Source organism: Myotis nattereri, assembly GCF_964212035.1.
Source record: "Myotis nattereri genome assembly, chromosome: 11".
Lineage (NCBI taxonomy): Eukaryota > Metazoa > Chordata > Mammalia > Chiroptera > Vespertilionidae > Myotis > Myotis nattereri.
The window spans coordinates 12,384,451-12,407,875 of record NC_138086.1 but is presented as its reverse complement, the minus strand read 5'-3'; the positions used below and the strand labels follow the sequence as shown (position 1 = coordinate 12,407,875).

At 37.5% G+C, this 23,425-nt stretch overlaps 1 protein-coding gene across 2 annotated transcripts in view; it reads right to left on the bottom strand.

The window, feature by feature from the left end:
- The window catches only part of CFTR (CF transmembrane conductance regulator), a gene marked incomplete at both ends in the record, with an annotated part of 201,521 nt that overhangs the window by 116,913 nt on the left and 61,183 nt on the right, over nucleotides 1–23,425 (bottom strand). For both annotated transcript variants that reach the window (XM_081102067.1, XM_081102066.1), the window contains 7 exons: nucleotides 1,316–1,507; nucleotides 7,223–7,405; nucleotides 12,500–12,592; nucleotides 14,194–14,440; nucleotides 20,174–20,299; nucleotides 21,366–21,529; nucleotides 22,439–22,528. In XM_081102067.1, the coding sequence (XP_080958193.1) occupies nucleotides 1,316–1,507; nucleotides 7,223–7,405; nucleotides 12,500–12,592; nucleotides 14,194–14,440; nucleotides 20,174–20,299; nucleotides 21,366–21,529; nucleotides 22,439–22,528 (1,095 nt within the window). The remainder of the gene's footprint in view (nucleotides 1–1,315; nucleotides 1,508–7,222; nucleotides 7,406–12,499; nucleotides 12,593–14,193; nucleotides 14,441–20,173; nucleotides 20,300–21,365; nucleotides 21,530–22,438; nucleotides 22,529–23,425) is intronic.

The window sequence follows — 23,425 nt, the reverse complement described above, 5'->3', positions numbered from 1 at the left end:
ACCACTCCTACATCCCAGTCCCCTCCTAGATAAATATGTGTTACCTAGAAACACGCAGACTTTTTATAATAAATCTACTGAGTGTTCCAACCTCTAGGTTGTGAAATACAACTCCTGGAAGAAGGACTTTTGAGGAATGAAGAATATCTTCTTCAAAGTAAATCCAATACTTTTTCAGGAGAGCTTTAATTTTCATTATGCTTTCAGAGTGTATGAAAAATAAGAGATGGGACTTTTAAAAACTGTTGAGTGAATCATTATATACATAGAGAGCCATTTATACAAACAAGTAGACCTCTATTATAAAAATTGCAGTTCTAGCTATTCTGCAATTAGCCATGTTCTATTTTCCATGCACTGTATTTTGTTTTATTTTATTCACACTGCAATTTTTTTCATTAATGGCTACAAAGTAATCAACTAGTGTCGAATGCCATCTATCATTCTAAAAACCTCATAATGATATATATATATTCTCTCTAATAATTTACATCAATAATTATTGAAGCTTCCATCATACAATTTGTGTACCAAACAGCACAAGATCCACATACTGATTTCACTTGAAATGCTTTCAATGCAGATTTAGCCCATTCCCCAATCTTGTTATGAAATGAGTCAATAGCATCATCTTCATTTAGCTAGAGATTATGTTGAAGGCTAAACAAAAGATAAAATCACAATTTTATCTCTAATTCTCTACAGGCAGGACAATGCTCATTCCATTAGACTATGATGTAATTAAAATTATTAAAATCCTCTTACATAATTTTGAAATATCTTTTTAAAAAGCATGCAATTGAAGACATTTTCTCATTAACAAGTGAACAAAATTCTCATCATTTCATAAAGAGTTTTTTTCTAACTAAGCAAGTCCACCATTTTAAAAATAAAGTATATCTTCTCTATGCTTTTCTAAGTTTCTTAAAACAAGGTTCAGCCCAGCCTGTGTGTCTCAGTGGTTGAGCGCTGACTCATGAACCAAGAGGTCATGATTCAATTCCGGTCAGGGTGCTTGCCTGGGTTTGTGGGCTCGATCCCCAGTAAAGGGAGTGCAGAAGGCAGCCAATTGATTATGTTTCTCTCTCTCATTGATCTTTCTATCTCTCTATCCCTCTCCCTTCCCCTCTCTCTAAAAATCAATAAAAACATATTAAAAAAAATAAGGTTCACATGTTTTCTTAATTGACTTACTCAAAGTTCTTTACCTATAGTGATAAATTGATGAACATATATAGACCAACTGATCAAATAGGGAGCTAAATATGTCATTTAGGTAGTTTGAAGGTCAGAAGTTTTTCACATAATTACTTACCTCTTCTAGTTGGCATGCTTTGATGACACTCTTATATCTATACTCATCGTAAGAAACACCAAAGATAATGTTTTCTTTAATGGTGCCAGGCATGATCCATGAAAACTGAGAGCAGAATGAAATTCTTCCACTGTGCTTAATTTTACCCTCAGAAGGCTCCAGTTCTCCCATAATCATCATCAGAAGTGAGGTCTAGAAATGAAACCATTATTAAGTTAAATCATTTGATCAAATCACTCTCAAGATGCTCTTGCCACAAACTGTCATTCTAAGTAGAGCTATCTATTCTAATTTTAAAAGATTCCAATTTTAAAAGATTATAATTATTCATTCAATTCAAAATTTATTAAGCACTTCCTATTGGGGAAGTGAACTAAAAAAACAGAAGACCAAAGATGAAACAAAAAGTTATTATCTATAATAATAAAAGCTTAATATGCAAATCAGCCAAACGACTGAACAGCAGAACAACCATCCAGACAACTGTCCAGACAACCATCTGGACGACCATGCTATGACACGTACTGGCACCAGGTCAGCCAAGGTGGGTGCGATGTGATTAGTTGGGGGGCCCACCATCACCCCATGATCGCCCAGGCCACTGGGGTGATCAATTGGGGGACTCCGCGATTGTCCCAAAGAGAGAGGCCCAGGCCACCCTCTGTGGGGCAACCGACTGGGGGGCTCCACGGAACCGGGGAACCGGGGTATGTGGCAGCGGACGTGGGCAGCGCCAGGCTAAGGCAGGTGCAGGCTGGGAATAGGGCCGTGAAGCAGTTGGGGCCATGATGGCCCTAGCAGCCAGGGCTGTGAAGGCCTACCCTTGCATGAATTTCATGCATTGGGCCTCTAGTTATAAATATAACCACTAGAAAAAAAACACACCTAACTTGGGATGCCCTTAGCCTCACACCTTTGGCCCCTTTCTCTCCCACACCCACTAACCCATGCCTTTCCTCTAAAATTCAACAGATTATTCCATATTTCTATGCCTTAGAACTATTTTGTTCATCTGTTTATTTTGTTCATTATATTCCACATATGTGTAAGATCATGTGACACATTTTTCCTAATGGGATGTCTGTATGTTACCTTTTGATCACTTTATTTAAAGAGAGATTATTCCTTTGTGTGATATAAATTGCATATATTTACTTTAGTGTGACATTTTTTACTTCTGTTTTCCATGTACAAGTGATTCGTTTTGTTGGTTTGTTGTTGTTTATTAAGTGACTAATAGCTTTTATTTTATGGCTTCTGGACCTTGAGTTATAGAAAGGCTGGTTTGCCCTGAAGGGTGTCCCTGATCAGGGTGGGGGTCCCACTGGGGTGCCTGGCAAGCCTGGGTGAGGGGCTGATGGCTGTTTGCAGGCTGGCCACAGCCCCCAGCCACCCAAGCTCCCAGTGGAGGCTGGCTGGAAGCAGGTATCTAGGATTCATTTATCTTCTATAATTGAAACTTTGTTGCCTTGAGCGGAGGCCACAGCTGGCCAGGGCAGGCAGGAAGCTTGGCTTCCTCCATCGCTGGGGCAACCAAGCCTCCTACTTGCTCCAGCTCCGTGGCTGCCAGCCACCATCTTGGTTGGGTTAATTAGCATATAGTTGCCTCGATTGGCTGGTGGGCGTGGCTTGGGGCATAGCAGGGGTGTGGTCAATTTGCATGTTTCTCTTTTATTAGATTAGACAAGAGGCCTGGTGGATGAAATTCGTGCATGGGGGGTGGGGGGTGGGGTATTCCTCAGCCTGGTCTGCACCCTCTCTAATCTGGGACCCCTTGGGGGATATCTGAAAGCCTATTTAGACATGATCCCTGTGGGATCAGGCCCGAAAGGCTGTTAGACATCCCTCTCACAATCTGGGACTGCTGGCTCCTAACCATTTGCCTGCCTACCTGCCCAATCACCCCCAACTGCTCTTTCCTGCTGGCCTGATTGCCCCCAATTGCCCTCCCCTGCCAGCCTGATGGCCCCCAAATGGCCTCCCCTGCCATCCTGGTCACACCCAACTGCCTAGGCTTTTATTATATAGGATGTACATATATAAGGAAAAATTTAATTTATATATTTATACATAGTAATATTTTGGTATTTTGAGAGATATGAAGTAAAGTGAAAACATCATTAAATATATATAAATGTATAAAAATACAAAAATATTAATAAGTCTTTGAAGATACTGTATTTTATTTAAAACAAAAGCAAAAGCTGGAGCTAATAGCTTATTCTACACACCTAATGCTCAGTGTTTATGACCCAGCTAAAGCTGAGTGTCAGAGCACGGCCAGGAAAAAGGATGGAGACCATGTGGTGTCATGGGTTATCAGCAAGGCCACAAAGCTGTTTCAATTGTGCTAGAGACAATAAGAGAACTGAAATCCCTACACCCTGTGGGAGATGTGGTAAGCCAGCCTTCAGTCAAGGGTACCCAGTGGTGCAGATTCTTATACCAGTTACACTTAATTAAAATAATTCAAGGGTGTAGATTAGAACAAAAAAACATACCATTTTCTCAAAGATGTTTAATTAAATGTGTAGTTCTGATTTACATCTCTGATTTGATTACTTCATGCCCTTTAAATTTCATAAAGAGAACAAGTGTTTCATCAGTATCTGAATGGTAGCTCATATTCTTAAAGATCACTATAAAGCCTTCTCTTCTCCTGACAATGAGGTTTGAACATTTACCTATTTTTGCTTTTTAACCTACAACAAAAGCAAGTTGCGGGGGTGGGGAGGGCGGGAGGCTGACCAGCACTGAATAACTTAACCTTCTTATGTATTTTCTTCAAAAAACTATTCCACTTAATAATTTTCCCTCATAGTAAATCATAAGTAAATCTGAGTCCATTCTCCAAAATTCTTTTTTAATTAAACTTACTGGGATGACATTGATTAATAAGTCACATAGGTTTCAAGTGTACACTTCTATGATACATGATTTGTATACCGAATTGTGTGCCCACCACCCAGTCAAATCATCTTCTGTCACCATATATTTGCCTCCCTTTACCCTTTATTATAGCCCCACCTCCTTCCCTCTGGTAACCTCCATACTGTTGTCTATGAGTTTCAGATTTACATCCCACATATGGGTGAAATCATATGGTTCATAGCTTTTTCAGACTGACTTATTTTATTTAGCATAATATTCTCAAGGTCTACCCATGTTGTCCCAAATGGCAGTATTTCATCTTTTCTTCTTTATCCAATCCTCTATTGAAGAACACTTTGGTTGTCTCCATGTCTTGGCCACTGTGAATAACGTTGCAATGAACATAGGAGTGCATATATCTTTGCGAATAAATGTTTTAGAGTTTTTCCGGTAGGTCCCCAAAAAAGAGATTATTGGGTCACATGGTGACTCTATTCTTAATTTTCTGAGGAACTGCCACACTGCTTTCCATAGTGGTTGTACCAGTTTACACTCCCACCTGCAGTGAATGAGGATTCCTTTTTCTCCATAGCCTCTCCAACACTTGTTATTACTTGTTAAGAATAGCTATTCCAGGGGTCCTCAAACTTTTTAAACAGCAGGCCAGTTCACTGTCCCTCAGACCGTTGGAGGGCTGGACTATAGTTTTAAAAAAAACTATGAACAAATTCTTATGCACACTGCACATATCTTATTTTGAAGTAAAAAAACAAAACGGGAACAAATACAATATTTATATTTGCATGTGGCCTGCGGGCCGTAGTTTGAGGACCCCTGAGCTATTCTAACAGGTGATAGCTGGTATCTCATTGTAGCTTTTATTTGCATTTCCCTAATAGCTAGTGAAGTTGAATATTTCTGTTGATGATTTGTATGTCTTCTCAGAGAGGTTTCTGTTCAGGTCCTCTGCCCATTTATTAATTGGATTGTTTGGTGTTGAGTTGTATGAATTCTTTATATAGTTTGGATATTAACCCCTTGTTGGAGCTGTTGTTTGCAAATATCATCTCCCATTCAGTTGATTGCCTTCTGTTTTATTGATCATTTCTTTTGCTATGCAGAAGCTTTTTAGTTTGATATAGTCCCAGTCATTTATTTTTGCTTTTACGTCCCTTGCCTTGGGGGTCAAATTCATAAAATGCTCTCTCTGACCAAGGTCCATAAGTTTAGTACCTATTTTTTTTCTATATAATTTATTGTTTAAAATCTTACATTTAGGTCTTTGATCAATTTTTAATTATTTTTTTACATGGAGACAAACTGCAATCTAGTTTCATTCATTTGCACGTGACTTTCCAATTTTCCCAGAACCATTTATTTAAAAAACTTTCTTTTCTCCATTGTGTTTTTTGGATCCTTTGTCAAAAATTATTTGCCCATATACATGTGGTTTTATTTCTGGGTTGTCAATTGTGTTTCATTGGTCTGTGTGTCTGTTTTTCTGCCAATACCATGCTGTTTTGATTATTATAGCTCTGTAGTATAATTTGAAGTCAGGTAGTGTGATACTTCTGGCTTCGTTCTTTTTTCTCAGGATTGCTTTGGCTATTCGGGGACTTTTGTGGTCCCATACAAATCTGGAATTTTTTTTTCCCGATTTCTTTAAAATATGCCATTGAGATTTTGATGGGTGTTGCAATAAATCTGTATATTGCTTTGGGTAATAAGGCTATATTAACTATGTTGATTCTTCTAACCCATGAACACAGAATATCTTTCCATTTCATTATGCTTTGTAGTTTTCAGTATGTAGGTCCTTCATACCCTTTGTTAAGTTTATTACTAGGTATTTTATTCTTTTGGTTGCACTTGCAAAAGGAATTGGTTTTTGTTTTCTTTTTTCATTTCCCTTTCTGAAGTTTCATTGTTAGTATATAGGAGTGATGGCGAACCTATGACACCCGTGTCAGAGGTGACATGCGAACTCATTTTTTTGGTTGTTTTTTCTTTGTTAAATGGCATTTAAATATATAAAATAAATATCAAAAATATGTCTTTGTTTTACTATGGTTGCAAATATCAAAAAATTTCTATATGTGACACGGCACCAGAGTTAAGTTAGGGCTTTTCAAAATGCTGACACGCCGAGCACAAAAGGTTTGCCATCACTGGTATATAGGAAGACAGTGAATTTTTGCACATTGATTTTGTATCCTGCAACTTTATTGTATTTGTTTCAAAATTATAATGTCAAAAAATGCCTGTATGATTTTCCTGAACAAGTTCTGAAAAAATGTGTGTGCCACAGACTGGTAAAAATTGATGGTTCAAATACTATGCTATTGTAAAAAAGAAGGAATTCTTAGCATTTGCAACATCTTGGATGGAACTGGAGAGCATTATGCTAAGTGAAATAAGCCAGTCAATGAAAGAAAAATACCACATGATCTCAGTCATTTATGGATATTTAAGACCATTATAAACTGATGAACAAAAATAGATACCGAGGCAGAGCAACATCGAACAGAATGCCAAACTACAGCGGGAAGGCCGGGGAGGGTTGAGGGGGTGGGTAAGAGATCAACCAAAGGACTTGTATGCATGCATATAAGCATAACTAATGGACACAAGACACTGGGGGGTATGGGAGGCTAGGGGAAGGTCAGAGGGAGAAAGAAGGAGACATACGTAATACTCTTTGTAATACTTTAAGCAATAAAACAATTTTAAAAAATTGATGGTTCATTTGTTCAATAAAGTTACTGAATGCCCACCTTGTACAACACACTGCACTGAGAGCTTTACAAAATTGAAAGGTGTAGAGAGAGTCACTGGTAATAATATGAAGAAATAAAGGCTAGAAGATGTTTTCAGTGGAATAATTTATATTATAAGATACACTATATCTAAGCATTATCCTAATACCTATGTAAACATTTCTTCAAAATACCTTTTTACACTACAAACAAACTAGAAAAAGAAAGAAGAAATGCATGCCAAGTTAAAAACTTAATGATAAAGAATAACATAAACTACCTTGCCTGCTCCAGTAGATCCAGCAACTGCCAACAACTGTCCCCTTTCTATCTTGAAATTGATATCTTTCAGGACAGGAGTACCAAGAAGTGCGATGTTACTGAAGATGATGCTGCTATCGCCATTGCGGATGTTTCTAGTATTATTGTTTTGTTTTGCATTCTCAAATAATTCCCCAAATCCCTGTTAAGAAAAAAACAGAAAATTTAAAAAGTCAGCTTTCCATATATTTTCAATAGCTATTTATGTATGATGAATTTGAAAAGCACATGGTCCATGATCCATATATTATAGCACATAATTATATAACCCATGATTTCTAGAGCACATGATCCAAAACAGTTGAAATGATAATTATGGCATTTAATAATAACCATTTTAATGTCTTAGATTATTGCTAGACATCAAATTAAATTAAATATACCTATTTATCTATATAAGTGTTTATATATACACCTCCTGTAGGTTGGGTACATAAACATTATCATTTAATCCTCAGCGTAATAATAATATATGTGGCAAGATTTGACAATTCCTTTCTTTCAAAGCTGCAGACTGTGATTCAGAGAAGTTAAATAGCAAAAGTCACATAACTAGTAGGCTACAGTGAAATTACAGCCCAAATCTGACTTCTACTCTATCATGTTAGTGGTACATTCCTCTGAAAAGCTCAAATTATTTATTTAAGTAGTTATTATTAAACATAAACATGCCCTGGCAAGTGTTGCCTCATGGTTAGAGCATTGGCTTGTGCATGGAAGGGTGGCAAGTGCGATTCCTGGTCTAGGGCACATATCTGGGTTGTAGGTTCGATCCCAGCCCCAGCGGGGGCAAGTGCAGGAGGCAACCAATCCACGTGTCTCTCTCACATCGATTTTTCAATCTCTCTCTTTCTCTGTCCTCTCCCCCTGCCTTCCTTCCCCTCCCTCTAAAAATCAATGAATAAAATATCCTCAGGTGATGATTAACAAAAAGAAACAACAACAAAAATGATAAACGTGACAATATTGCCAGATTATTTGAATGAATTCCATTTACACAAGAAGGCAATTGTGTCTTACCTAGCTTAGAATAGATTTCAGAAATGAATTGGAGGATAAGGGATTTTAGTTAACTATTTATTTGATTGCTTAATTTTTAATAATTTAATAAATTAATATACATTAACTATCTTCATTTTTTTAAATCTTTATCGTTGAAAGTATTACATATGTCCTCCCTTCTCCCCGATTGACCCCTTCTAGCCTGCACCCACCCATTTTAAGTAAAGTTATACTTTTTCTGAGATAAAGTTAACTGATTGGCTTGACAATGATCACTGACTACATAAATTTACTTATCTTCCATAAATTGAATACACTGAAAGTGCAGCTCCCAAGTTTTGACAAAAATCCATTTTACATACAATAAACAGGAATTACATCTTTTGCCACCACTTAAACTTATGTTGAAAAGTTTATAAGTCAACTTAAACATGTGTCAGAGTTCATAGTTTTTCAAAATCCTTTTACATTTGAAGACTGCTGCTTTGAATCCTTATGTTATAGATGGCTAATGGTCCCTCAGTCATCAGACAACTAAATGCAAAGCTTTTAAGAAATAATCAATTAAGGTGTAAAAAAAGAGCCCTAGCCCTAGCCAGTTTGGCTCAGTGTATAGAGTGTCCACCTGCAGACTGAAGGTCTGGGGTTCGATTTTGGTCAAGGGCACAAGCCCAGGTTGTGGGCTCAATCCCCAATAGGGGGCATGCAGGAGGCAGCTGATTAGATTCTCTCTCATCAGTGATATTTCTATCTCTCTCTCCCTCTCCCTTCCTCTCTGAATTCAACAATTATATATGTTTGAGAGAGAGAGAGAGAGAGAGAGAGAGAGAGAGAGAGAGAGAGAGCCCTGGATGGTTCGATTCAGTTGGTTGGCCATCTTCCTGTGCACCATAAGGTTGCCAGTTTGATTCTCGGTCAGCGCATGTGCCTGGGTTGCAGGCTTGTTCCCTGGTAGGAGGCATGCAGGAAGCAGCCGACTGATATTTTGCTCTCGCATCGATGTTTCTCTCTCTCCCTCCCTCTCCCTTCCTCTTTCTCTAAAAATCAACTTTTTAAAAAAAGTGTTAAAAAATGAGACAAAGCTATTTGTTATTCCCTTATTCATTTATTTATCAAATAGATTAAACTTATTGAGTATCACCTCTGTATTAAAGATAACTTCAAAGAATCCCACATGGGAGAATAACATGAATAAATATTAATATTGCAATGTGCTTAGTGCTACAACTGAAAATTATACCAAGTCCTATGGGAGTACATTAGAAGGAGCAGCCGACTCAGCCTGGAGCTTAACCAAGTAAATGGTCTACACACTAGGCTATAAAGGATGTAAGTGGGATTTCACAAGACCAAGAAATAGTATACGTATTCTAGGAAGATGGATCTGCATGCACAATGATTTAAGCTTAAAAGAACAAAGTATGTGTCAGGAATGATGAGTGGCTGGGTCAGATACATATGACAAGATGACAAAGGCTGTGCTTGGTAGTGGGCAGTACAGGCTGTTAAGGAGATTGTGTGGCATGCTTAGAAGGACTTTTATCCAGTAAGACAGACTCGGACCAATGGCAGGTTATTGTTCATAGTAACTTTCATTTCTAATTATAGAAGTAAAATACTAATTTCAGGAAATTTGGAAAATGTAGAAAAGCAGAAAGAAGAAATTACCTATAGCACTACTACTGAGAAAAAAACCTTATTTAACATTTCAACTGATATCCCTCCACTTTTACACATAATATAAATGTATATAATATATAAAACCATATATAATTTTTACATTAATAAAAATTGTATATAAAGTTTGTGACCTGCTTTTCTGGCTTTAAAAAATGATAAAAATTTTCATATACCATTAAGCATTCTTCAAATATATTTTGGTTGCAGGATAGTATCCAAGAGTATATATAAACTATATATATAAACTATATATATATGTACTTTGCTACAAAAGTGGAGTACATTCTTTTTTTTTTAGTATAAATTTTGGCAAGTGAACTTTCCAAAGAGAACAGGTTATAAAATTCCAAGTCCTTTGGAGAGTAGTTCAAAATTTTCCTCCAGCAATATATGATAGTGATAGTTTCTCAAGGACCCTTATGAACACTGTTGCTTTTGTTATTTGTTTTGTCCTCTTTTATAGTTTTCTAGGTGAAAATGGAATCTCACTATCAGATCTTAGCCTTATTTATTTGCTCCCTAGTAAGGCTGAACATTCACCATATTTATGAATCCTATATAGCTATGAGTGGAATGGTTTTGATAGTATTTGTATTAATCTCACTTTTTGTTTCATCTTTTCAACTAGCTGAGTCATGGTTGACAAGTCATTATAACATTCTGAGCTTCAGTCTCCTGAGTTATTGAGGTAATATATATAAAGTTGTTTTGTATACAGTAAAGCAATAGTCACTCTTTAAAAAAATCAGAGGCAGTAATGATGAGTCGAAAAGGGCTCTGCAGTCAGAGAAACCTAAGCTAATCTTCTAGCTCCACCCTATCTAGTTGTATAACCTCCTTCTAGTAACTTAAACTTTCTAAGTCTCAGCTTCCAACACATAAATAGAAATTCTACTTACTCATAGGTTTGGAGTGAGGAAGGAGTCATATATAACTCATCAGGGACTTAACTCCTGGATAACTGGGTTGATGGTGACATCATCAAAGGAGAAAAAGAATACACTAGAAACTGGGGGAGTGATAAATGTGAAGGGCTTGAGGAGCATATAGAAAATTTGGAATACATACATGAAGTTCAGGAAAGTGGGGCCAGAGATTTGCATTTGAGAGTCATTAACTCCTTGTCCTCAAGGGTGAGCCTGGGTGAGGTCACCCACAGAGAGCATGAAATGCTAGGAGACTTAGGTGGAGACTCAGTGGCCCATCACTACTGAAATGGCAGGCAGGGGTGACTAGAAGTCACAGTCTGAGGACACAGTAATGTGGAAAGTGAGGATACAGACAGACATGAGTCAATGGTTCAGTGAAAGGGTTGTAGGTGGTGACATTTGGGTCCAAAATCTGGCTTCAGCTCTTGACAGTTGTGTGAGCTAAGCCAGGTAACTTCACCTTTCTAAGCCTCCATTTCCTTATCATTGAAATGAAAATGTTAATATTACTAGCTCATAGGACTATTTTGAGAATTAAAGGAGACAACACATACTTACTTTTAGGAGAGTGAAACTGAGGACTTTTGTCCAAGAGTAGGAAAGCAATTGTTTGAAAATAGTTGTGGAAAATGTCAAATTTATTTTTCCTTCATACCTAGAAGGGCATTTGAAATTTCTAAAAGCAAAAAAGTAATATCAATCTGACCCACACACTTTTCCACAAACAACTTTGCTAGTCAGATAAAGAATTATTCTCTTGACCAGAATCCTAATAAAAGATAGTTTTAGGTAAAATGAAAAAAAAAAAGAATTATCTCTTACCTATACCTTAAAACATGAAGTAAAGTGAAGTTCTGGTGATCATGTTGCTTATAAAACAAATTTAAGATATTGTATAGTATATAGAAATAAGACATTAGTTTCATAACTCCTATCTTTACACAGATACCAGTGATAAGAAATAGGAACTCAACAGGGATTCTCAATAATCAGATATCAGATATTGCTTCATTAGAGGCTGAAAATCATTGATAAATATATTTTTTGACTTTGAGAAATATAAGGATTTTTTAATAATAAATTAAAATGAGCTCAAATCATAGAAAACCATACATTGGTAGAGATCTCATACATCTTTATGTTGACTGGAGTCTGTAAAGCACTTGGACTGGAACTTGAGATCAGATAAGGTAGCATTTATTGAGGAATTATTATGTACATCGTATTCAGCTGAACACTTTACATAAGTCTGCCAGGTGAATATTAATATTCCCATTTTACAGATGGAGAATCAAAGGCTTCACAGAGTTCTATAACTCTATTTAGATTACACAGAGAACAAACAGCAAAACCAGGATTCAAATTCAGCCCTACCCAGATCCAAAATCAATGAACTTTGTATTACTTCCTGATATGTTATGTGAAACAAGTTATAAGACTCAAAAAAATGTAAAGAGGTTTCAATACTCTATTTAACTTTCCTGAGCCTATATTTCTTAATCTATAAAATAAGTAGAGTGGTTCGCCTTCCAGTTCTAACATCATTCTCATTGTCCATTAATATGAAAATGACATTCACACAAAAAAATGCTTAAGTATTTAAGTAAGTTTTTTTTAATTCTTACCTCTTCCCAGAAAGCTGTTACATTCTCCATCACTACTTCTGTAGTTGTTAAGTTATATTCCAATGTCTTGTACTCTTGCTTTTGTAAGAAATCCTGTTAATAAAGACAGAGCAAAAACATTGTTAAGTTATATTCTACTGTTTTATAGACCTTATAAAGCACCCTGCACTAGCGAATTCACCTCAGTTGGGACAAAGAGAAAACCAGTATCTTTATCTTTATGTCAACCCCACCCCTTTTTTAGAAGCATCATTAGCATCACTTCTCTGGGTTAAGTAAGGATGTGAAGTTCTGATATAACTGATTTTAAGGCATCAAATCTTGATTCTAAATGGGGCCTATTAGAGACTCCCATTCACAGTGTTCTGTGGGCAGGTGGGAGCACAGGGAAGAATTAAGCCCAGGCATCCTGAAGTCTTCACCACCAGAGGTAATGAAACCAGCCTGGTCCTTGCCTCCTCGCTTTCCCCTTTTCTTCTCTACTTTTCTCTCTCTTGCTACTTCAATTTTGGTTTCTCTCTTTTCCTCTATTTTTTTTTCAAGATCTGTGTTCCTGTTCAGTGGGACCTCTCTGTCTCTGACACTCTCATTTTCTCATTTCTGGTCTAAATATCTGTTCTCTCTCTCTCTCTCTCTCTCTCTCTCTCTCTCTCTCTCTCTCTCTCTCTCTCTCCTGTGATGGTTTAAGAGAAGAAGTAAGATTAGTCCAAGACCTGCTATGGTTTTGAGCTATACTCATCAATTTGCCTAAATTGCAAATCTCAAACACACTTTTGAAACATGATAAAATTAGGAGGAAGAGGACCCCTTTACTATATATTCCAACCCTTCAAAGGCAGGCTGAAGATACAATTTGTTGCATATGTGACATCTCCTCATTTTTAAATGCTGGCAAATAATTCTAATTTTTTCTTCTTTTTAATGTGAAGGTCAAATAAAACAGGTCTAGGGGCCGAAAGTAGGTCCATGGGCCACAATTTGCAAACTCTGGCCTAGATTAAATAATGGCAGGACCATTCAAAAGTGGCTCACCTTTCATCACCACCTTTATGTATGTCACAGTGATTTATTTTTCTGGGTTAAATATTTAAATAGTACTTTAAAAGTATAATAAAACATTTTCACCTGCATATTAATTATAAACATTGTAACCACATACAAGTTCATAGTAGTGATTAAGTTAGCTTTGTATAAACTTGAGTCTCATCACTTGAGGATTTGAGAACTTTTCTTCAGAGCTCCCAGCTACATCAGCATTGCTGGGATTTTAAGGTAATTCATGTGATATAAAATGCCGTTCACATCCACCATATTGCCAAAGGAAATACTTGGAAAAGCTTGAAGTGAATATTCCTAGAGTTAGCTGGAAAGTTCTTTAACTTCCTGGTAAACCTGCCACCATGTTTGTGCACATTTGTCAAGTGCATGAGAATAACCTATTGCTTGATGACTTGAATAAATTCCTCAGAATACAGAAACAATATTTTCTGCAATTGCTTTGACTTGAGAGGATCTCACAGGCTTTTATTTTATTTCAATAAACTTCCATTACTAGGGCTTGTTAGACCACATATAGACGTCAAGAGAGAAAATTCTGAGCATCAAACAGGCCCAAGACAGTCTGCCCACTATTAAAGTTCTAAGCTATTCTCAAATCATTGTATACAATACAATGCCCACTCTTGGTACGTTACCTGTATTTTGTTTATTGCTCCAAGAGAGTCATACCATGTCTGTACAGCCCAGGGAAATTGCCGAGTGACTGCCATGCGCAGAACGATGCAGAATGAGATGGTCGTGAATATTTTTCGAAGGACGACTCCTTTGATAAATGCATAGGGAAGCACAGACAAAAGCACCACAAAGAACCCTGAGAAGAAGAAGGCTGAGCTATTGAAGTATCTCACGTAGGCTGCCTTCCGGGTCAGTTTCAGTTCTGTTCTATAAAACAAAATAGTAAGATTTGGGATGTTTATTTACTTTGCATCTTGCAATCTGAACACAGGCTCACAAGGCTTTGTGCCCCGCGGCAAGTTATTTAACTTATCTGAGCCTCAGTTACCTTATCTGAAAGAGGAATAGAAATAAATGCATCAGTGTTTTGTCCGTAATACCTGTAAATATTTCTAAACTATAACTACTAAGCTCAATTATTATTAAATTACTTTCACACCTTTATCACTTCATTATAATTAGTAAGATTAGTGAGACTTTGATAACTTTTTGTTTTTTGGGTGGTGTTTTAAGTGATTAGGTATAATAACGAGGACAATGTTATAAGATTTATAAAGAAAAAGACAATTCTGTGGTTCCCTAATAGGTTCTTAGCACTTTAGAAATTCTAGATTGGCTTTGGGGAAACACTAAAAATAGCATATATATAAGAGTGTTTTGAAGAAACCAAGATGGCGGCATAGGTAAACACCAGAGATTGCTGCCTCGCACAACCACTTCAAGAATACAATTAAAAGACAGAACGGGCATCATACAGAACCACAGGAAGGCTGGCTGAGTGGAAATACTACAACTAGAAGGAAAGAGAAAAGCATGCCGAGACTCAGAGGAGCTACGGTGCAGAAGTTAAGTGCACAGGTACGGAGGCGGATGCGGAAAGGGCTGGTGGCTGAGGACACGGTTGGCTTTTTCAATTGGGAGTGAGTCTCAAACTCCCTACTGCTCTGAACTCCAGTTCCGGGCTAGTCTCTGGGGACCCTGACTGATACGGGGAGAGGCTACTGTCTGGCATCGTTCGCATCTCGAGGGCGGCTTTCTCTCAGAGGTGCTTGCAGCGATTACCCGGACAATGAGACTTGGGGCTTCTTAGGGAAGTACTGACGATCAGCCATAGCTGTTTGCTCCACCCTATTGATCCCCTGGGATCCTGCCCTGCCCAAGCTGTGCACCAAGGAGGCTTTTGCAATCTGAAAATTACCTAACAAACTTGCAGCTGGCCCAAGGCCCCAGGGCAACTTGCATTCCTTCACAGCTGAGCTCCAGCTGAGTAGCCTCAGGCAAAGGCTAGATTAGCACCTCCTGAAAGATCCAGAAACCAGTATACCCGGTGTTCAGAGTGACTCAGTGAGCACCAAAGCCCCACTGAAGCAAGTCTTGCCCCGGAGGGGTGTCTCCAGCACAGAAGTTCTCCCACTGCAGACACAGCTGATTCTCACAGCCAATTGGTCAATTCCTCCCAGTGATACCTACAACAATCAAGGTTTAACTACAACAAGACTATGCACACAGCCCACAAGGGGGTGCACCAAGAGAGTCCACCTCAGGTAATGGGGGAGGCTGAGCCACTGGGCCCTATAAGACACCTAGCACAGAAAGCAACTCCATCAACACAGGGAAGCACAAAAAATGCAGAGACAAAGAAATAGGACACAAATGACAGAAATGGAGGAAAGCAAACAACTGGATATAGAGTTCAAAACCACACTTTTAAGGTTTTTTCAAGAACTGTCTAGAAGCCACTGATAAATTTAGTAAGACCCTTGAAAAGACGGGTGAGACCGCCGATAAATGTAATGAGATCCTCAAGAAATCTAATTAGACCCTGGATGTTATGATAAAGGACCAACTGGAAATTAAGCATACACTGACTGAAATGAAGGATATTATACAGACTCCCAACAGCAGACCAGAGGAGCGCAAGAATCAAGTCAACAATTTGAAATACGAAGAAGCAAAAAACACCCAACCGGAAAAGCAAAATGAAAAAAGAATCCAAAATTACGAAGATAGTGTAAGGAGCCTCTGGGACAGCTTCAAGCGTACCAACATCCGAATTATAGGGGTGCCAGAAGAAGAGAGAGAGCAAGATATTGAAAACCTATTTGAAGAAATAATGATAGAAAACTTCCCCTACCTGGTGAAAGAAATAGACTTCCAAGTCCAGGAAGCGCAGAGAACCCCAAACAAAAGGAATCCAAAGAGGATCACACCAAGACACATCATAATTAAAATGCTAAGAGCAAAAGACAAAGAGAGAATCTTAAAAGCAGCAAGAGAAAGAAAGTCAATTACCTACAAAGGACTACCCATATGACTGTCAGCTGATTTCTCAACAGAAATTTTGCAGGCCAGAAGGGAGTGGCAAGAAATGTTCAAAGTGATGAATGCCAAGAACCTACAACCAAGAATACTTTACCAGCAAAGCTATCATTCAGAATTGAAGGTCAGATAATGAGCTTCACAGATAAGAAAAAGCTAAAAGAGTTCATCACCACCAAACCAGCATTATATGAAATGCCGAAAGGTATCCTTTAAGAAGAGGAAGAAGAAAAAAAAGGTAAAGATACAAATTATGAACAACAAATACACATCTATCAACAAGGGAATCTAAAAATCAGGTGAATAATCTGATGAACAGAATGAACTGGTGATTATAATAGAATCAGGGGCATAGAAAGGTAGTGGACTGACTATTATTGGGGGGGAAAGGGGTGTGGGGGATGCGGGAAGAGACTGGAGAAAAATCGTGCACTTATGGATGAGGACAGTGGGTGGGGAGTGAGGGTGGAGGGTGGGGTGGAAACTGGGTGGAGGGGAGTTATGGGGGGGGGAGAGGAACAAATGTAATAATCTGAACAATAAAGATTTAATTAAAAAAATAAAATAAAATAGCTTATGAAGGCAAAAAAAAAAAAAAGAGTGTTTCTCAAGTGTTAGCATAATTAAAAATTTCCTGAGAAACTTTTTAAAATACAGTCTCAGGCCTAGGTTTCAGAGACACTAAGTCAGTGAGACTGCAGAAGGCAAAAAAAGAAAGAAAGGAAGGAAAGAAGGAAGGAAGGAAGGAAGGAAGGAAGGAAGGAAGGAAGGAAGGAAGGAAGGAGAAGAGGAGAGGAGAGGAGAGGAGAGGAGAGGAGAGGAGAGGAGAAGAGAAGAGAAGAGAAGAGAAGAGAAGAGAAGAGAAGAGAAGAGAAGAGAAGAGAAGAGAAGAGAAAAGAAAAGAAAAGAAAAGAAAAGAAAAGAAAAGAAAAGAAAAGAAAAGAAAAGAAAAGAAAAGAAAAGAACCCAAGTGATTCTGTTGCAGGTGGTTCTTGAAAATTATGACTGCAAATCCTGTATCCTCTTCTGATCGTCTAGTCTAAACCGCAATCTGAACCTTTTTTTAAAAAACACACAGAGGAGATTTAAGTGCTCCAACCAGAAGACAGAAGTGCAGAGGCCAGTGAGGACAGAGGGCAATACTGCCTTCAACTTCGTCCCATTCTTACAGGACCATAAAATCGAGTCATGGGATTCTCCTGTTCAGCTCTTATTAGGGAAAGAGCAGTGGGGACACAGACAGTAGAGGGTCCTGGTGGGAGGGAGCAATAGGTGTGCCTGGCATTTGGGTGCTACTTTCACACATTCTTAAGTGTTAGAATTCAGAGGGAATCTTTTTTTTTTTTTAAGTTTAAAAAATGTAATCTTGAGCACTCTGATGAAGAAAATAGAGTTCAATGTGCCCAACCTAGACTGTGATTTATGGTCCAATGCTTACTTGTATCGATTATTTGGCATTAAAGACAGATTATGATTTTGGCATCTCACTGGGGTTTGACTCCTGGCTGTGACAGGAAAAGCGACGCAATCTTAAGCAAGTTGTTCTTCCCTCGGATCCTTCAGAATCCACATCCATAGAAGGGAAACATACAGCTTCCCAGTGGAGTTGTGGTCAAGATAAAGGACTTTACATCCGAGGGCCTGGCACTTGGAACTTACTATGTTGTCTTTAATCTTCATTCAGGAAAGATTAATATTGGTTGTGCTGATATTAATAAAATGCTAGAAAACACTGTTAACAAAAATGTTAATAAATCTGTCAAAATTGTTGTTGAAATGTATTCAAAACAGTTGAGGAAAATGGAACCACTGTACTATAGGAAAAGAATAATGGATTCAGGAAAATTCATAGGAATCACCAAGAAATCAGTGCTCTCCATAATACAATCATTCACACTTTATGAGTCATAAAAGTATTTTATCAGTTTCTTATAAAAAAAATTGAAAGTGACTTTATTACCAGAGAGCAATAAAGGAGTAGATTATCTGTACTTTAAAAAGTTTCTCAGGTAAATTTTACTTATGCTAACATTTGCACAGCCTTTTGCCCAGTTCAACAGTGGCCCAAGCTGAGGTAACTTCCCCTTTGAAGTACATCCTACCAATCTCTTCCAGAACATTATATTTGCTCTTCTGAATAGAAGCAATTCTTGCTTTCCCATTTTACGTCAGCACTTCCCAGCCTTTTAGGGTAATAATTTCATGCCAGATTAAGGAACTGGATTATACGAGTTACAACCATGCATTTCCTATTAGAACTGGTCAAACAGAAATACAGAGCAGGAAGGATAGGTATCATTATTTGAGGAACAGAGCAGGGGAAAAGTCAAGGAAAGTCAGCAAGCAGAAAGACCTGACCAAGAGTTTAACTTGACACCGGAGAAAACTCCTCTTCACTCTTGCTATGCCCGTGTTTGTAGGCACAGGAATGACCAAGGAGATAAGCGTGATGGAAAACACTTGCTATTGAGAAAAAAGACTTTTAACAAAACAATTTCCCAAGATCTTTAACGATGATGTTTCTGGAAAGAAAATATAATTCCTTTCCTGGATTTATCTTGAAAGGCATAATAAAAACAGGTGAGCAATACTGTTTAGGAAATAAATACCCTTTTACTCTTTCTATTTACATGGCAAAGGACTTAACATTTCAGCGTTTCTTTTGTTGTTCCAATCACACACCTGCAGCTCAGTTGCCATCACTGGAATCAGCAGCCTGAACTGCTGACAACCCACAGGCGCACCATCCAAAAGGGCACTGCTCTTCTTTTTAGTGTATTTTTCCCTGTGAAACTCCCATGTTGGCCGTCCTGAAATTATTTGTCTTCCAACAGTATATCTATTCCCACTGAATCTCCTAGAGCATTTATTTGAATGCAGTTTGTAGAATATGAACTTGACTAAAGAAAAATGGTCTCCTGGCTACCTTAGTTTATATTTTGCCAAAAATCATTTCAGTAATCTTATCTCAGTCTGCGCTATACTTTTTTTGCTGGATATAATCTTTACTAATCAGTGAAAAAAAAGGTTATCTGAGGTGAAACAAGACTAGAGATAGGTGTCGAGTACTGACTACCTCAAGACGTGGTTTTCGTGACTTGAACTGACTTCCCAAGGTTTATAGAAACACAATGATATTATCCTGTGTTATTATTTTTAAGTTAAGGAAGAACAAACATTTTAACTGAAGGAAGCAGGTGTTGTTTCTTCATTTTTCATAAGCCATAACGCATAGATTAAGGAAAATATAACAATAGCCAATCATTTATTTGGTTCAGAATTGTGTACTTCTTACTCTAGCAGTTCCACTTAAGGTTGCAATCAGACTCCAGCACCAGGAGTGTTACTTTAGTCAAATAAGTGTATTAAGCACCTATAAACACATATAAGAGATTCTTTTGTGAGGTATAAATACCTTTCTAGTGAAAACACACCTGACAAACTATGTAAATCTACAGCCCATGAAAATGACTTTATGCCACTAACACATGAATATTTGAGATAACTTAGTACAATTGTTTGTCAGAAACTTCAAATATGAGCTAGAAGTCCACTGAAAGTCATTTTTGAAATATTAAACATTCACCGACTAATGATATTGAAACTATCTAAATGACTTACTGCCTTAGGTTTTCAATCATTTTTTCCATTGCTTCCTCCCAGCAGTATGCCTTAACAGATTGGATATTTTCAATAATTTCTGAGGTGATCACAAGTCTTTCATTGATTTTCCCAGCTCTCTGATCTCTGTAAGGCAATCAATCATTCAATTTAATAATTAGTAAAAACAAGTCACATTATGCACTAAGAACAGCTCAAGCTTTTAAAAAGTCATATTTCTTTGATTAAACAGCATTTTATTATCAAATAGATGAAAAAATAATAGCTACCACTTAATAAATGACCCCTATGTATCAGACGTTGTAGAAGATGCATTCCAAACACTATTCCTGATCCTTTCTGACAGTCTAGGAGTGGTGGCTATCTTTATTTTAAAGATGAAAAACTAGAAACTCAGTGGAGTGAAGTGGCTTACCTAGATCACATAACTAGTAAAGGTGCACGCTGGGATTCCAGCCAAGAGCTAACTGACTCCAAAATTTGTACATTTTCTATCATGTTCTAGCCGACAAACTCCTCTATCTAAGCAATGGCTGGTATCACTGAGTCATTCTGTAATATAAAGTAACTAAGGCTTTGATGTGATAATCCATGAACCAGGTAGTAAAAGCTTATAAACTACCCAAAATCTATGTGTTCCTTTCCACTCAATTAATGTTTTATCCATTATACTCAAATCTCATGATCTACAAAAAATGAACTGGCTGATGACATATTTATAAAGAAATTCTACAAATTGACAAGTAAAAAAATGTCCCATTGATATAGGAAGTATTATTTGCACCATTAAAATAATTCCTTGATGGTGTGCTCACCGCCCAAAGTCAATTCTCCTTCAGTCACCATTTATCCCCCCTTTACACTCTTTTACTTACTCTCACCCTCCTTTCCTTCTGGTAATCACTATACTGTTGTCTATGAGGTTGCTTTTTTCTGTAATCCCTTCACCTTTTCACCCAGTCCCCAACACCGCCCCCTGAGAGCTGTCAGTCTGTTCTCTGAATCTAGTTTCCATTTTGTTTGTTTGTTTATTTTGTTCATTTGATTTCATATATAAGTGAAATCATGCGGTAAAAAAATAAAATAAAATAATTCCTTTTTAGGGACACCCAGTAAGTAATACACAGAGCAGTCCTGGGTTTATTGAAAATCTAATTTAAAACCCTTTCAAGCTATGGAAATAGAGGGCTACCTGTACTTCATCATCATTCTCCCTAGGCCAGCTTGAAGAATGGAGAGGACGATGAGGAAAGCAAGGCCGCAGAAGGCGGAGGCCTGTAAGAGTTCCCAGAGCAGCCCCATCAGCAGCGCCACTTGTAAAGGCGCGATCCACACGAAATGTGCCAGTGCCAGTCCCTGTAAAATAAAATCACAGTGAAAACTGGTGATATTTTATCCCTCACCCCACCCCCCAAAAAACAGACAAGCACAGATGAGTGATCTTATACAATCAAACACTTTATGATTCTCAGCGCACTAAAATCTAGGTATTCGTTACATAAAATTTATTTAATGTAAATAAAACACACAGCATAAAACACATAGCAATATGTGTAAACCTTCTACACACAGACTAGGATGTCCCAAGGAACACATTTCAAGTTACTGCATTTTTATGTATGGGTTTTGTTTTTTTAATTCAGGGGACTTGACATTGGATCTCTTAAGTGTCATGTCAAGAATTTCTTTTAAATAACTTCTATTTGGAAAAAGCAAGAGCCATGAGAGAACAAGGCTGTCCAGAAGCCCAGTCTCCACCAAGGCACAACTCTGACAATATATTCAGAATAAATGCATACTCAAAGCAATAGTAATTTATCTAGCGCCTATTTAGGGCTCAATACTGTGTTAAAATTAAATATTGAAAATGCAAAGATCAATAGAACACATTATCTGTTCTCAAGGACCTAGCATTTATTTGTGACACAAGATGGCACTCACCAAAAATTGCTCAGAATATCATATTCAACCAAAGTAAATAAGTGATTTAAAGTATTAAAAGAAAACAATATCTGATAAGGCTTGAATTTTGAAAAACCTCACCAAATACCCAGCAAGCTGAGGTGCCTCTGAGTTGGGTGGTTCCACAAGACCCCAGGAAGGCACCTTACTACACAACTTACCTTTCTCACTTTTCAAAAACAGGGAAGATAGAGAGATGTGTTCTACTTAACCACTTATTGCCATTATCTGATCCAGAAAAACCTTCAGGGTTGTACGATTTGTAACAATAATGCATAAAAGATTATATCAGTAGGTACATACTTCATCAAATTTGTTCAGGTTATTGGAAAGGAGACTAACAAGTTGTCCAATACTGATTTTATCTAGAACACGGCTTGACAGCTTTAAAGTCTAAAAGGGAAAATAGGAAGTTAGATGATGTTGAATAACCGAAGACAAATATATCCATAAGTAACATTATAACACAGCTGAGGTATTAGTTTACTATGTGTGTATTTTTAAGTAAAGATAATGAAAATTATTTTATGTTCACTTGGCTTTTTATCTTCTCAGATATATTAACATTGCTCTTCACAACAAATATTATACTGGCATGCCCCTCGTTATTTTATTTTCCAGCATCTAGACAGTAATAAGTATTTTTTGCTCCTCCAAAATGGAAATGCTCCTCCTAAATACTTATTTATACAGTGTGAAGGGTTTGTTTTATTGTTATAAACATGGAACCAAAGGCAGTGGAATTTTTAATTAAAACTTTGGCCTTGCCTTGGCCGGTGTGGCTCAATGGGTTTGGCATTGTCCTCTGCACTGAAGGATTCCCTGTTCAATTCCTACTCAGGGCACATGCCTGGTTGTGGGTTTGATCCCCAATGGGGATCATGCAGAAAGCAGCCAATCAATGCTTCCCTCTCACATCATCATTTCTCTCTCCCTCCTTTCTCCCTCTAAACATCCATTTAAAAAATCTTTTAAAAAAACCTTGGCCTTAAATTTTGCTTGCAGTCCTATTGTAACTCTATCGAATAAAATTAATGTCAAAGTCTATTAAAGTACATTATGAACAACTGAATCATTAATAATTTTGTGAAAGATTATACCACTAATATAAAATCTTTAAATTTTACCAAGAAATATACATCCATATACACAAAAAAAGAATTGTTTAGGTCGTGGCCGGTTTGGCTCGGTGGATGGAGCGTCGGCCTGTGGACTGAGGGGTCCCAGGTTCGATTCCGGTTGGGGGCATGTGCATCAGTTGTGGGAACATCCCCAGTGGGAGGTGTGCAG